The following is a 14390-nucleotide window of genomic DNA, read 5'->3' as shown; positions in this document are numbered from 1 at the left end:
ATACCTATAAATATATATATATATATTTGGGTACATATATATATAAATATATATATATATATGTACACATATATATATGTTAAGCGTTATTAACCTATCCTAAACTTACTTAAATCTCCTATTTGTATTTATGCAAATTGAAAACGTAAAGAACTCCTAACAAACTCCTAACTTTAACTATACTAATAATTTTTTGGTACTCGAATTTTCTAAACTAATTCAATTAATTTTATTGTATGCTTAATTTTTAACAACAAATACTCCGAACTTTTGTCAGCATTGTAACGTGTAGTGCTTATTAAACCAAAAAGTTAAAATACAGATCTAATCCAATACAGAAGTTATAAAATATATATGAATTTCAAAACTTTAAACTTTAAACCGAAAGTACGTGTGAAATTTTAGAAAAATGTATTTATTTCGCGTCTTAATTTTACAAAAGGTCACACAAAACGCCAAGCAAAATACTCAAAAAAAGCAACTCTCAAAAGAAAAACTTGTGAAGCATATAAATATATAAATATTATAAATATAATTAAAAATGTACTGTAAACAAAAATGAAATGCAATAACTGATTTAATTCAATAAATAAAAATCTGCTTAAAATTCATATGCAGCAACATAGTGCTATATCTATATATATATATATATATATATATATATATATATGTATATATATATATAAATAAATATATTTATTCGTATGCATTATATAATAAATAAATGTTAAAAAAAGAGAATTCTGAAAATGCTGCGCAAACAATTTAATCAATTAGTTTACACGTGTAAAATATTTTACACAGATATATATATATATAAATATATTTGCATAAAACGCTGTAAGAACCAGACATCAATTGAACATATACACTTATATGTATGTATGAAAAACGCGAATGGTTGAAGCATGAGAATGAATAAAGTTATATAAATAAAGAGCCAACATATTTAAGTCTTAACAGGAATGATTGAACTTTGATGTATTGACGCCCCTGACGATCATTCAAAATGTAAAACATGCCAATTATTATAACATGTCTATCAATATCATATTTCTAAAGCTTTTTATCACATGGCCCACGGCGGTAATTTGAACAGACATCATAAATTTCGATGAGCTCTTCCCAAATTATTTTTGTTTCGTTTTCTTTATTATACTGGAAATTTATGCCCAATTTTGAAGTCGTTTCACACCGTTTGCCCACGATAATTGCTAATAATTTAGTGTCACTTGACGAAAGTTAAGCCCATCCAACGACATCCATTATCATTTATTTGCCAACTAGCACAGACAGCGATCAATTCTTTCGAATCGGGTGCATTTATATTTATCGCCAAGAGTCCGTTTGTTCGAATATTTTATCAAGGTTCTTATATTATTTGGTAATTTGTTTAAGTACAATTTGGGGGCTTGTTTATGCAGCAATCTCGAAGGCAGCGATTGTCATAGCATTCAATGCCCATAAGCACATTAAATACCAATTGTGATTCATGCCTTCTATAACTCAAAATGGCGTTAAAGGCCGTGCGCAAAGTCGAAATAGTTATGTTAATATATATTACAGTTATATTATTTGCCAGAGAGTGCATTGAAGTCAGAGTGAAATCAAGTTTTATGGGGAAAAATGTTTAGGTTAATTAATATTATGTGAATATGAGGTGTCAGAAAATAAAGATTTAGTTCAAGTTAAAGTAGTTGGGAACCTTAAAGGGTATATGTAAGCATTTAAAGCCAAATCAGCTGAGATGAATATTCAGAAATCAGATAATCAAGATAAAGATCAGATATAAGCAGCTGTCAAATTTTACAGGTAAATGTTAAAAAATCAATTTACGTTAATATTTTGCTCTCTCTCTAGCATAAAGCGCACAATTGCGAGAATCTAAACAATTCATTTTTCAAATTAGATAATGGCTAACTCTGGAATGGAACAGTCAATCTATCTAGCTTTCATTGATAAAAAAAAAGAAATGTAGACTACATAAGCTGCACACAATAAATGCCATTTCGGACTCGCTCAGGTGGATTTAAATGGGCTTTCGATAGCACATATTATAAAAATATCATTATCATGCTTGCTTTCATTCATAACATTTGGAATTTGGCAGTAAAATTAAAAAAATAAATAACAAAAATAGTTAGATGTTTACCAGTTGCTCGTGGGTTCCTTCTTCTTTGCTTTTATATCGCATATGAGCATGAGATTTCTTTTTGCCAACTGAACCAATTGAATCATCAATTTTGATTGCTTTACTACGAATTGTGGAGTCGTAAAAACTAACAAAAAACCCAATGGTACTCAGAATAGCTTATTAATTGATATTTACGGTGAAATTTTATGTTTTTTTATTATTTACCCGAAGTGAAGGCTTATCGGCATTGATTGAATATGTTAGAGTATAATTAGAAATTGAATGACTTTCGAATCGGCATATTATATGTGGGAATTACTGGGTGATATAATATGTAAGCATCTTCTAAATAATAACTTAAAAAATTGAACATTATTAGTTAGTAAATAACTAGGAGGATTATAGTTTCTTATCGAATAACATGCCTAAATATCATCAAAGTTTAGGGAAACAAATTGGAGCTATCACATAGGTAAGTGATATGATAATATTTTAAGAGCAAGTACAAATTGGAGTTTTCCAGTTATGCTCGAACAATCAATAGGAAATATATTCAAAATGTTTCTCATGTGCCAAGTCTCAAAGGTATAACATAAGGGCAAGTATAGAAGTTCTACTAAGTTATGATAATGAAATTGATTGTTAGCAGCACTCTTGGCTTTCCTCTTTTCATATTTGAAATAGTTAAACAAGCGCCCTCGAAACCACATATACGTACTTATATACTTGTATCTAAAAGATATAAACTGCGACCTGAAAACAATATCGCGCTCAGGTAGCAAGTAAATAACAATAACAACAATTAGGCGCATTTATTTTGTATATTTTATCACAAACGCCAATGCCCAAAATCAAAAGTAATCCATCATCTCAAAGGCTTTAAGGGTACCCCGACTACCCCCGGCTGATAAGAGAGTAGCAGCACCTCCCGCACCGCTCACCTTGTCCGGCCGCCTTTCAACAGTTATACAAACGCATAAATTGTTTCGAAAGTCCCCAAAAATATGGAACTACTAACCAGAGGCTCAATTCGTAGCACCAACTCGATTACTCAATCAAAAATGCTGGCGATGACGACATTTGCAGATCACAGCGGGGTGCAAGGTTCCGCGGGGGTGGAGCAGCAGTCGGTGGAGAGGTCGGAGGAGCGCCGAAATCGGTGAGAGCCTATTGGTACTTTTAATTTGTTTACAACTACAATAAATGAATGCGAGCTCAGAATGTGGGTGGCAGTTGGGCGGGTTGCACGAGTCGTGAGATACCCTACAGAAAGAAAGATTTTTGTAGGGCATCCTCATGTTTCGTAAGTCTTTTATAAATATATTTGATAATATCTTTAATATATATTCAATAAATAGGACACGATTTTGGGTTAACAATATATATATTTATCAAAATATAAATTTTCCTAAATTTGTATCTGTGCATCTGCTACTCAGCACTCGCATTACAGGGTATATCAGAACGAACAGTAGTTGAGCTACGAGGATGAGAACAACGAGCAGGATGAGTAGCAAGCAACAACAACAACTCGACAACGACAAACAACGACGTGTGAGCGATATCGATAAGCGGGTGATTAACAATTACTCGATCAAACAAAACGCCGACAGTGTGAGCGTGAGAGCGAGAGAGAGCGAGATAGATACACAGCTGAGCGAGATGGCAGCAGTGGACAGCCAGTGTTGGCAATGCTTGTGTGAGTGTGCACATATATACATATGTGCGTGTGTTTGTGTGTGTGTTTAATAAGTCCCGAGTGTTTTGATTTATATGACTGGTGGATCGGCTCGATTGGACTGAGGGCCAAGCCAACGGGCTGTCGAACCTACCTACCGGGAGCAGCCTTATCGATATGATGGTAGCCAACCCCCTCTAAGACCCCCTCCAGGCGCTCCCAATCATTATCTATGTACATGCGTATCTACATAGCGTCGGTTATATTATTGTTAATATAGATATCTATACCCATTAGCACAACATTATATGTATATGTACAATCTATTATATTCTGTGAAATCTGATTTAGTACAATTTATTGGGCCCAGTGCGAACGGCCAGTCCAATTAGTTCATCGTCTGCGCCCGTTCAAGACGCGTCGCCTCTCCTCGTAGCTCGGCGCTTTTTTCGAACAGCCATAGATCGACAGCGCTGACAATATGGATAATAACACAATTAAAGCGAATAGGTCCGCCTTCTCCATAGACAATATTCTGGAGCATAAAACACAGGCAACAGAAGTGATCAAAAAACCACAAGCTCAGACGCCAACACAGTCGAGTCCTTGCACAGCCTTTGCGCCGCCAGCTGGCTCCCCTGTTCAGTCTATATACGATCTGTCCGCACAGTATGCGCTAAAAAATCTGGAGTCCGGGTCGGGCACTTTGTTATCTCCGACAACGGTGCGCTTCAATCCCGTCTACTCAGATCCCGCCTCGTTGTTCTATCAGCAGATGCTAAATCTACAGAAGAATTCTTCGCTCTTCATGCCGCATTTCCAAGCCGCAGCGGTGGCAGCGGCTGCCGCAGCACAACCAGCCGCCTATTGTGATCAATACAGTCCGTTCCTAGACTGCGAAGGTGAGTCATATTATTGGATTAAATCGGATAATCTCATCTAAGATGGGGTAATCAAATAAATTAAGTTACTGTCGCAAATAAACTAAATCACATTGCGAATATGTTAATTACTTTCATTAAGGATTCCCCAATTATCATGACCCAAATAGTTTCTACAACATTCAACTATAATATAACAGTAAGAAAAGTTAATCAAGATATTGAGTTTTAAAGCATAAAGTATTATTGTCATCACTTTAATCAAGTATGAACCGCCTACGTCATACTCATTCATGGTCAAAACATTACACATTTTCGACGTTTCCACTGAGTGTTAAGTCCATCTGTATATAATGCTAACAGTGATTCACCTGGTAATCGTAGTTCTAAACTGTTAAAGATATCAATCTATAGAGTAGTTAATGACAATAAACACTTTTCAAATTAAATATTTAACGTTATGTTTTTTCCAATTTTGCCAGCAAACACAATTATATATCCCAAATGCCAGTACTTTAGCTTTATGCGGATAGACCAATATACGCTTTTCACTTCATAATAGAGTAGAAGGAGTTTGAGCTAAGTCCAAACCGAACCATAAATTTGCATTCCATTTAGTCTTAACTTTGAATTCCTTCAAGCTTGGTCAGCCACCTGAGCTCAAGGCCTTTTCTATATCCTAAACCCATTGAAAATGGCAAATCAGGGTTCACTGTTTTTGTGATAAAAGGAGGCGTGGCAGACCCCATGAAGTATATATATATTCTTGATCAGGATAAGGAGTTAAGTAGATTTAGTCCAGTCCGTCTGTCCATATGTTTTCAATTACTCTAGATAAATGAATACAGGGAATTACCTTATACAATCGGAAGACAGTCCAATGTTTAGCAGGCTTCAAAAAATATGATTGCATATCCAATATCAAAGTCCAAGTCTCTAGTGTCTGTTTAGACAAATGGCTACTGAAAAAGCTATCATTCGATCATGCAGTGTTATGAAATACCGGATATGAGTCAGCGCACTTATAATACCCATAATGAACGAGCGATATAAATACATAATTAATAACTTAGCTTAGGTAAAAGTCCAAACTATAGTATCTAATAAAACATACCCAATTTGATAATAAAAATCATTGGGCATTCGTAAAAATCGAAAATTTACGTTAATTAAACTTTGACTTGAGATATTGAGAAGTGTGTAGTTTATAATATTATACATAAATAATATATATATAATAAATATAATATATGTAATATATAAATTATAATATATAATGTTGGTGTGAATTACATTGATTATTAGTTTAAAAAACATTTCTCCTGTGATCTTTGGCCTCTTCACTTATCTAGAATTCGAACCCCTGTAATAAGAAATACTTTTAAAGTACAGAGGTCTTAAGAGCTATAGTCTTTGCTGCCTTAAGTGTTGACACGACCAGGTTCAAGTCAATGAACTTGGATTTGTCAAGCCCTCGTATGCCCATTGAATCGAGTCGTCCCATATAAAATATATTCATCATGCAAACTACATTTAAGTGCGCATCGACCTTCATTTACAATTTGGACGCATATTCAAATGCATTTGGAAGACTTTTCCCACACCAGCGTGGGGTTACCGAAAATTGAATGGTATTACAACTTACCCCCAGCGTGATTAATGTGCATTGATGTTTGTCAAAGTCAAGTGTTGGCGCCAATGGGCACTTCAAATAGCCTGCACTTCCCTAACCGCTGCACCGCCCACACTCTATATGCATTTTACCAGTGCCAGATTAGCTGGCTCGTCTGGGCTACGGATCTACAGTCGGTCCCTACCTACCTCCCCCAAGCATATGCCTCAAAAATATCAATCCCCTGTCGTAGCCTCAGTCATCATATAACACACACTTTTTTCGGGTACCCCTTATCGAAATGACAAATATTTGAAATTGAGGTGAGAGTCAGACAAGCAAATGGAGCAAGTATGACATATCGAGTTAACACTGTGACAGAGATACCCTAGAAATATATATATCTATTTATGTATATTGTTATATGTTAAGCCTCTGATTATGTTGCCATAAGTAAACCGTTCTCAGCTAAGCTGACGTGGAGAACTTTTAGCTTGACTAAATATTTAAATGCTTTTTATATAGTAAGGCTAAAAGAAGGTATTATATAGTTAGTAATCGGAAACTAGGCTTGAGCTCAAGCGAAGTTTAAGTTAAGGCGTGCTTTCTAGCTCATAGTTCTTTAATATTATAGAACAGATTAAAGACTAATATTCATATTTCACAAAGAAGTGGATCAGTTTTATATAAGATACGTTTGTAGATTATATTTAGTGACTTTTGGTAGCTTTTAGCTATAAAAATATTCTTTGAATCTTTTTATGTCAGACTCCGAATTCAGTTCCTTCTCTGGGATTTTAAGATCGCAGCATCTCTAACAATATGGAGGATATTTGGAAAGTTTCATATAGATAATAAAAATACTTAGGTCTATTTTGAACACATTCTTCTGAATTTTCCATTAAGGCTTAGTTCTAATCAAATAATCTAAAGTTTCCCTTGATCTAATTGCTCATATCTTTACCTTAATGTTTGGTATAATATGAACTAGCTTTCATTAGATAATTTCTGAATTTTTATATTATATTAAGTTTAGCTAAAGCACAGGGCATATTCGATTCGATTCCATCCCAATCTTCGGACAGTGTTTGTGGGCTTATCTAAACGAAAAATGCTATTAGAGGCGATTAATAGGCGCTGTCCATCATCTTCTGGCGACAATTGCCATTCGATTAACATCGAGATAAGCGCGTCCGCTGTCGTCTCTGCGAGCGTGTTGCTCGATTTTACCTTTATATACGTATATATATAAGTATATATTTGTATTTGTATATGTTTTCTTTTTATTTTGGCCTCTTCATTCAATATATGAACGATTAACAGCAAATTGCTCTCAAGTGCAAGAAACCAAAACGAAAACCTGTGAAATCTGATCAGGGGAAATTCTATATGGTTGGAGTGGGGTTCTACGTTCCAGGGCTTATCGCGCAATACGCCACTTAATAAAAATAAACGTTAATAATTGTATTTGTACAATTTAAATTATGACATTAAATCGCAAATACACACATATATATATATATATATATATATATATATATATATATATTTATATATATACATTGTATATATATGGAATATTTCTGATACGTTTCTATTTATAGACATTATATAGACTGAAGTCAGACGATCTAAGTATGGATAGCTATCACTCGGTTTAATTAGAAATATGAGTGCGAATTTCCGCTTGCCGTCTCCCACATACATTCACACCTATGGTAGTTCTTCAGTAGCGATACGATTTTTTGGACTAGCCACCTTATCACGCCATCCACTCGACACTCTTTCATATGCGGGCCCATATAACAACAATCGAATTAGTTGTTGGCCTGGCGCTCCTCCGATAACAATTATGGCAATTGATTCTTCCTCAATTGCCAGCGGACCAACTTCCAGCTTGCCTCAATTTATTGCGTGGGCGTGTCCACCATGCATATGAACTGCTGGTACGAACCTTACCTGCGTGCGAAAGAGACGCAACATACTCAATCACAGCAACCAATCAAAATCGAGCAGCATTTCGCTCTGCTTCACTGCAAAACAAATATCGATAAAGGAAAGCTTTGATGGGTGTACGAACAAATGCAGGGCAATTCAATTCAATTTGTGTTATTATTATTATAATTATTTGTTTATATACACATTTTATATATATTATATATATATAAATTATTATATATAAATAATTATTATTAGAAAAAAAATGAATTTTTAGTTTAATCTTTTCATTTTTATACCCTGATCCCATTGAAAATGGGAAATCAGGCTATAATGGTTTTTATGAAAATTTTCAAAATATTTATTATATCCATTTTTATTTATTTTCATCCATAATTATCCATAATTATTTATCCACAATTATGCAATTTATCCAATTATATATTTAATAGATTTTTTGAAGCGCTGAAACTTAATCTTAAGTTTAAGCTTAATACTGTTTTTAACTGAATTTGTTCCTAGTAAAAATATATTTAAAGCAAAGATTTGACTTACCCCAAAAATCAATGTGACTTTAGCTCTATGGTTACTAACACTTCTTCCTTTATATTCATTTAGTTAAATATTTTTATACATATATGTTTTTAAAATAATTAAATAGATTGTTTCAAATTGTTAAAGTAGAGCAAAAAAAACAATATTTATCATATTATAAAGAGGGGGTATAAAAAATATGAAAAATATAAAAATTTTATCAAATATACATAAAACTACTATATATAATATATATCATAATAATTTTTGCATTTTAATCATGTTTTTAATCGATAACAATACAACGCGAAAAGTTATCGATTATTTGAAACAAACTGGCGATGCTCCAGACGGACTTACAAACAAATTGTCTAGTTCTTGTAGGTTCTAAAGACGGATCGACAGGCAGACTGACAGGACTTAATCGACTCAGCTTGTCGTGCTGATCAAGAATACGTATACTTTATGGAGTCTGTCACAGCTTCTTCTGGCTGTTATATACATTTTAACGGGGCTCCACGTCTAAAATCTAATGAGAAAAGGCAGCATGCTCCCAGTAGGTGTGGACAAATAGTTATTAGCCAGTCCTTGGAAGCAATCTACAATCTACTGTAATTCTGTGGTTAAGGTTCCAGAACTGTCAAAAATACAGGTGCAATTCCTTGAAAGGGTCATCGAGGCATAGGTGAGGTCACCAATAGCTCAATTAACGATTTTTCGCGATTATTGCTGATTGCCACGCCCCAATGGGCATCGATTGGGCGTTTAATATTTAAATAGTAAAGTGAATTTTCCCAATTTCAAGTCTCTACGGACAGTTGAAGGAACAGCAAGACGGGCATTGCCCGAAGCCAATATACTCCTTTCATTGTGTCTAAAAATGTATAGTGAGAATTGTTTTTCATATTAAAATAGAAGGTTTAGACAAGAGTGATAAAAATAAATTCCTTAATTTAATAAGAACATTTTTCTAGCGTTATAAATGATAAAAAATAAATTATTGAAAGTTTGAACTCAGATAAGCTAATAATTTAGTCAAGTTCCAATAACGTTATATTTTTATTGTATATATATAAATATTTAGTATACTTTATGTTAAAAATAATTTATTTTGTTTTGCAGGTTTCAGCAATCCGGCCACCGCAGCTGCTGCTCTCTACTGCAATGCGGCATATCCGGCTGCCAGCTTTTATATGTCGAACTTTGGCGTGAAGCGGAAGGGCGGTCAAATCCGTTTCACGTCGCAACAGACGAAAAATCTCGAAAATCGCTTTGCCAGCTCCAAGTACTTGTCGCCCGAGGAGCGCCGGCATCTGGCGCTGCAACTGAAGCTGACGGATCGCCAGGTGAAGACCTGGTTTCAGAACAGACGCGCCAAATGGCGAAGGGCGAATCAAACGAAGCGGCAATCGAATCAAGCCACTGCCACGCCCACGACGAACAGCAGCAGCGCCTACGCGCAGTCTGGGGCGGGGAGAGGGGCGCACAGCGAGGACGAGGATCGTATGTACCTCTCAGCGGACGAGGAGGACGACGAGGATGATGAGGAGAGCAATGAAGAAGACGTTGCCCAGCACGTGGCAACGTGACCAAAAATTCAATTTAAGATTTCTATTTTTATATATAGTTTTAATAAATTTATTACATTTCATTGTTGTTGTTGTTGTTGCTGCTGCTAATGGAATTGATAACTGTCCAAGCAGTTGCAGTTGGGCAGATTGCAGCGAGGCGCCAAGTTCGACAAATGGCCCATGGTAACGGGAAACGAGAGCGGCACAAACCATTTGGGATAGGCGCAAATGGCAGCTGCAGCCGTCGACGAAGCCTTTGATGCGTACTGTAAAATAGAAGTTGACTCTTGAGAAAGCGTACAAGCGATTGTGCAATGCTCTGTTCAAAGCTTAAGTAGTGTAAACTGAAGAGTAAAGACATCGCTCGTTAAGGAGAGTGGGAAAGGTCAGATAAACATGAGACAACTCATAAGCATCTCATAGGAGGGAAAGGAAGAGAAAGAAATAGAAAGACAGAGAAAGAGAAAGAGAAAGAGAGAGAGAGAGAGAGAGAGAGAGAGAGAGAGAGAGAGAGAGAGAGAGAGAGAGAGATAGAGATAGAGATAGAGATAGAGATAGAGATAGAGATAGAGATAGAGAGAGAGAGAGAGAGAGAGAGAGAAATATATAGAGAGAAAGAGAAGAAGAGACAGCGAGGGAAAGAGAGAGAAAGAAAGAAACAGAAAGCAAGAGAGAGAGAGAGAGAGAGAGAGAGAGGGCGAGATAGAGCGAGTGATAGAGACAGATACATAGGTGGGACGTTAAGAGTTCAAACTGAGAGTTTTGGTAATTTAAATGTCAAAACCCAACTGCGCTATACCCTGTATCCAATTTAAGAGGAGGCTACCAAAATTATCCACGATAGAAGAGTCAGATAAACATAAAAGGCGATTATTTATATACTGACTACGAAATACCCTGCTGACGAAAAGGGAAGAGATAGGTAGAGAGAGTGAGATAGAGATATTATTGTGAAAGAAAAAATATTTCTAGGGTAGACTGTTGGATTTGGTAAAATAAAGAATCAGGTGATTGCAAAGGCCGCAAGTGTGTAATATCCGACTGCGCAATACTCTGTTAATAATTTAAGATTATTAAGAGAACTCTAGTCAAAGCAGTTTATAACCAAGTAGAGCGAACATAAAACTAGACTTGATAAGACTTCGCACACAGTTTAAGAAGAGAGTATTATAAGCATGGCTATCCGAGATATATTGACTCAGTTTTCGAATAAAAATTGCATAAGACTTTTATATACAGGCTATAGAGACTCACCTGTTCGGCTATAACCGGTCGAAAGGCGCTGCTCCGTGGTGGCATGGCCAGCTGCAGGGATTGCAAAGGTTGCGACGGCAACTGGGGCAGCAGCTCCACTGTCGCCTGTTCCGTCGGTGGCGTCTGGGCAGAAACGTCGGAGACGTTTTCGATGGCGCGTATCAAGTCCAAGTCGCAGCGCTTGAGCACCAGCTCCAGCACGGATCGCTTGCGCTGTGGAAAGAGCTGGGCCAGCATATCGATCGCACTCTGGGAGACAAATTCGCGACGCGTCGCACTCAGATCCTCGGCTACAGCCACGGATTCAGGCTGCGCTTCCTGCTTTTGCAGCTCTTGTTCTTGGTGTTGCTCTTTACCCGTCTCCTGCTCGTGCTGCTGCTGCGGCTGCTGCTGTGGCTGTGGCTGCTCCTTGGGCTGCGTAACGGTCAGGCCAAAAATGCTGCCCGGCGGCAATGCTTCGATTTTGCGTCCCGTCTTATTTGCCACCAGGCGCAGGGCAATCGCATCCTCCACCGCCTGCTGACGCTTCAGGGCAACCTGCGCACAAACCAAATGCCAATTGAAATTAATATGCGACAAGTGTTGGAGGCGACTTTCCAGAATCTCTGTTTGACTTGGCGTGCGGTAAACAGAAAAAGCAAAACAAAGCACCAAAACCAACTGCAATTCCTTTGGGTATCACACATGATAACAGAATCGGGTAGTTCCCAAAAGCACAAACACCAAAGGAGATATAAGTATATCTAGTATGTTCCAATTTAAGATGTAATTCTCTATGTTACAGAAAATCTCCCTAAAACGCCTATGAGCTCTTTGGCGTTTCGACCACTCAATGAAAAGCACAATGAAATGAAAACTCCAATTTATACGAAACTGGGAATCGTCTTCAGCCAGTTAGTTTTCCCCTCATGTAATGCGAGCCCGTTGAACACTTGTGTAAACATTTGGTAAGCGGATATTTTAGGTCGATTTGTTCGTACGCTTTGACAACTTTCCATCATCAGCAGCATCGGGCAGAGGCATTAACCAAGTCCGAGAGACCAGAAGAAGTTTAACACAAATCTGAGCAGAATTTCGTATTTCATTTGTTTGCCAAAGCCAGGGAGCAGGAGCAGGAGCAGGAGCAGGAGCAGGAGACAGGCCCTGCCTTGTTTGTCTTTCAAATTATGACATTGCATTGGCTAATCTAAAGACAATACTAATGGAATAACTATTAAGAGCTGAGAAGCATCAGCAATGAGTTAATTGAAACAGCTAAGAATGATAGGGTTAAGAAAGAAGAGTATAATTGTGGCAGAAGCTAAACGTGTAAAGTCTATAATTAAATAAAATATTGTCAAAAGGAAACAAAGAAGTCAAAAACTCAGAGTATTTATTTCGGGCGAAGCGTTATTGGTATAGCTTCCTATGTCATAGAGGGTGCAACAGAATAGGATATGAAAAGAAGATTGAAATTTAAAAGATACACACGTTATTTTGTTGGGTTGTTATTCTCCACTTAAACCAACACATACTACTTTATCCTTGAAATAAATAACATATATTAAGGATCAAGAGCCAAAAGCGAAACTCGAAGAGTGACGAATGATCAAATCTTGATCAACAAAAGACGTATCTTTAGCAATTGCGCATGTTTTTACAATCGCGATCAGTCGTTCGACCTGTAAAGACGTGAATTCGAACAGCCTTCGCTTAAGCTCTACTGCTGCAGAGTTCTAAAAATAGAACTTTGCGGTGCATTCTTCAACGCAACAGCAACAAAAACCGCACACGCAGCGTTTTCTTATCGCTTGCTTCCGCGTAACTCAATTGCTTTAATTGCAATTTACGAAATTTCGTCGCTTGGCGCGAGTGCGCCTGCACTCAAAAGCACAATCCGCGATGACATCTAATGTCAATAACCTCGCTACAGCTGTAAAGGTAAATGCAGAAATGCAAGCCCAGCTTAACGTTGTGATGGCAAATAGGCAAGCCTCCATCATGCCAATAAACTCAAAAATAGATATCGCCTCCGTGCAAGGCATCACTAACAACAAAAACACGAAACGTAAACAGCCAAATTCACCAAAAACCATCAAGAAAAGGCTCATCTTCGACGAACCAAGCACCAGCAATGCAGCATTAATATCAGAAAATCGATTTTCACTGCTCGTAGAAGAAGATGAAGACTACAGCGAATCACCTGTAGCTCCAGAAGCCCCAGTATTGACCGACCAGCAAACTACTCCGAAACCTCGTCCGCCCCCCATATGGTGTCCAAACATCAAGTCTGTGGCCCTACTTCAACAGATAATAGATAAAGTAATTGATGCTAAATCATACGTAATTAAGCCAAAGAAGAATAACATAGGTGTATTAACCCAATGCAGTGAGGACTATCGCAGAGTTATAGACCACTTTACTAAGCTGGAATTGGAGTTCCACTGCTACCAGCTTAAGGAGGACAAACCATATAGAGTCGTGTTCAAAGGGCTTCACTCCAGCACTGATACAACACTAATTAAAAAGGAATTGGAAACCAAAGGCCACACAATTACAAATGTGCACAACCCACTGAGCCGTATGGACAAAACACCGCTAAATATATTTTTTGTTGACGTGGCTCAGGCCCCCAACAACAAAGAAATTTTGGACATTCGAGTTGTCTGCAGGCAACGCTGCACAGTGGAACTGCCAAGAAGATACAACGACCTGACACAATGCCATCGCTGTCAAGAATTTGGACACACACAACGCTACTGCCACAAAGCTCCCAGATGTGTGCGTTGCGCCGGGAAACACGCATCCA

At 37.2% G+C, this 14390-nt stretch overlaps 2 protein-coding genes across 2 annotated transcripts; one reads left to right on the top strand and one right to left on the bottom strand.

Moving 5' to 3' along the window:
- Positions 1 to 4293: 4293 nt before the first annotated feature.
- On the top strand, positions 4294 to 10366 carry LOC111592003 (homeobox protein Hox-A7). Its single transcript, XM_023303983.2, has 2 exons — positions 4294 to 4714; positions 9900 to 10366. The coding sequence occupies exons 1-2, from the start codon at positions 4294 to 4296 to the stop codon at positions 10364 to 10366; spliced, it is 888 nt and encodes a 295-aa protein (XP_023159751.2).
- Positions 10367 to 10436: 70 nt separating this feature from the next.
- On the bottom strand, positions 10437 to 12215 carry LOC111592037 (the record flags this gene model as incomplete). Its single annotated transcript, XM_030225885.1, has 2 exons — positions 10437 to 10614; positions 11603 to 12215. Coding segments are annotated over 2 exons (775 nt in total), but the record flags the coding sequence as incomplete, so codon positions are not given.
- Between the last annotated feature and the right edge of the window lie 2175 nt (positions 12216 to 14390).

The sequence above is a fragment of the Drosophila hydei genome, unplaced genomic scaffold (assembly GCF_003285905.1).
Source record: "Drosophila hydei strain 15085-1641.00,03,60 unplaced genomic scaffold, DhydRS2 tig00008147-arrow-arrow-pilon, whole genome shotgun sequence".
NCBI classification, from domain to species: domain Eukaryota; kingdom Metazoa; phylum Arthropoda; class Insecta; order Diptera; family Drosophilidae; genus Drosophila; species Drosophila hydei.
The sequence above is the reverse complement of the archived record's forward strand: the minus strand, read 5'-3'. Positions and strand labels throughout refer to the sequence as shown.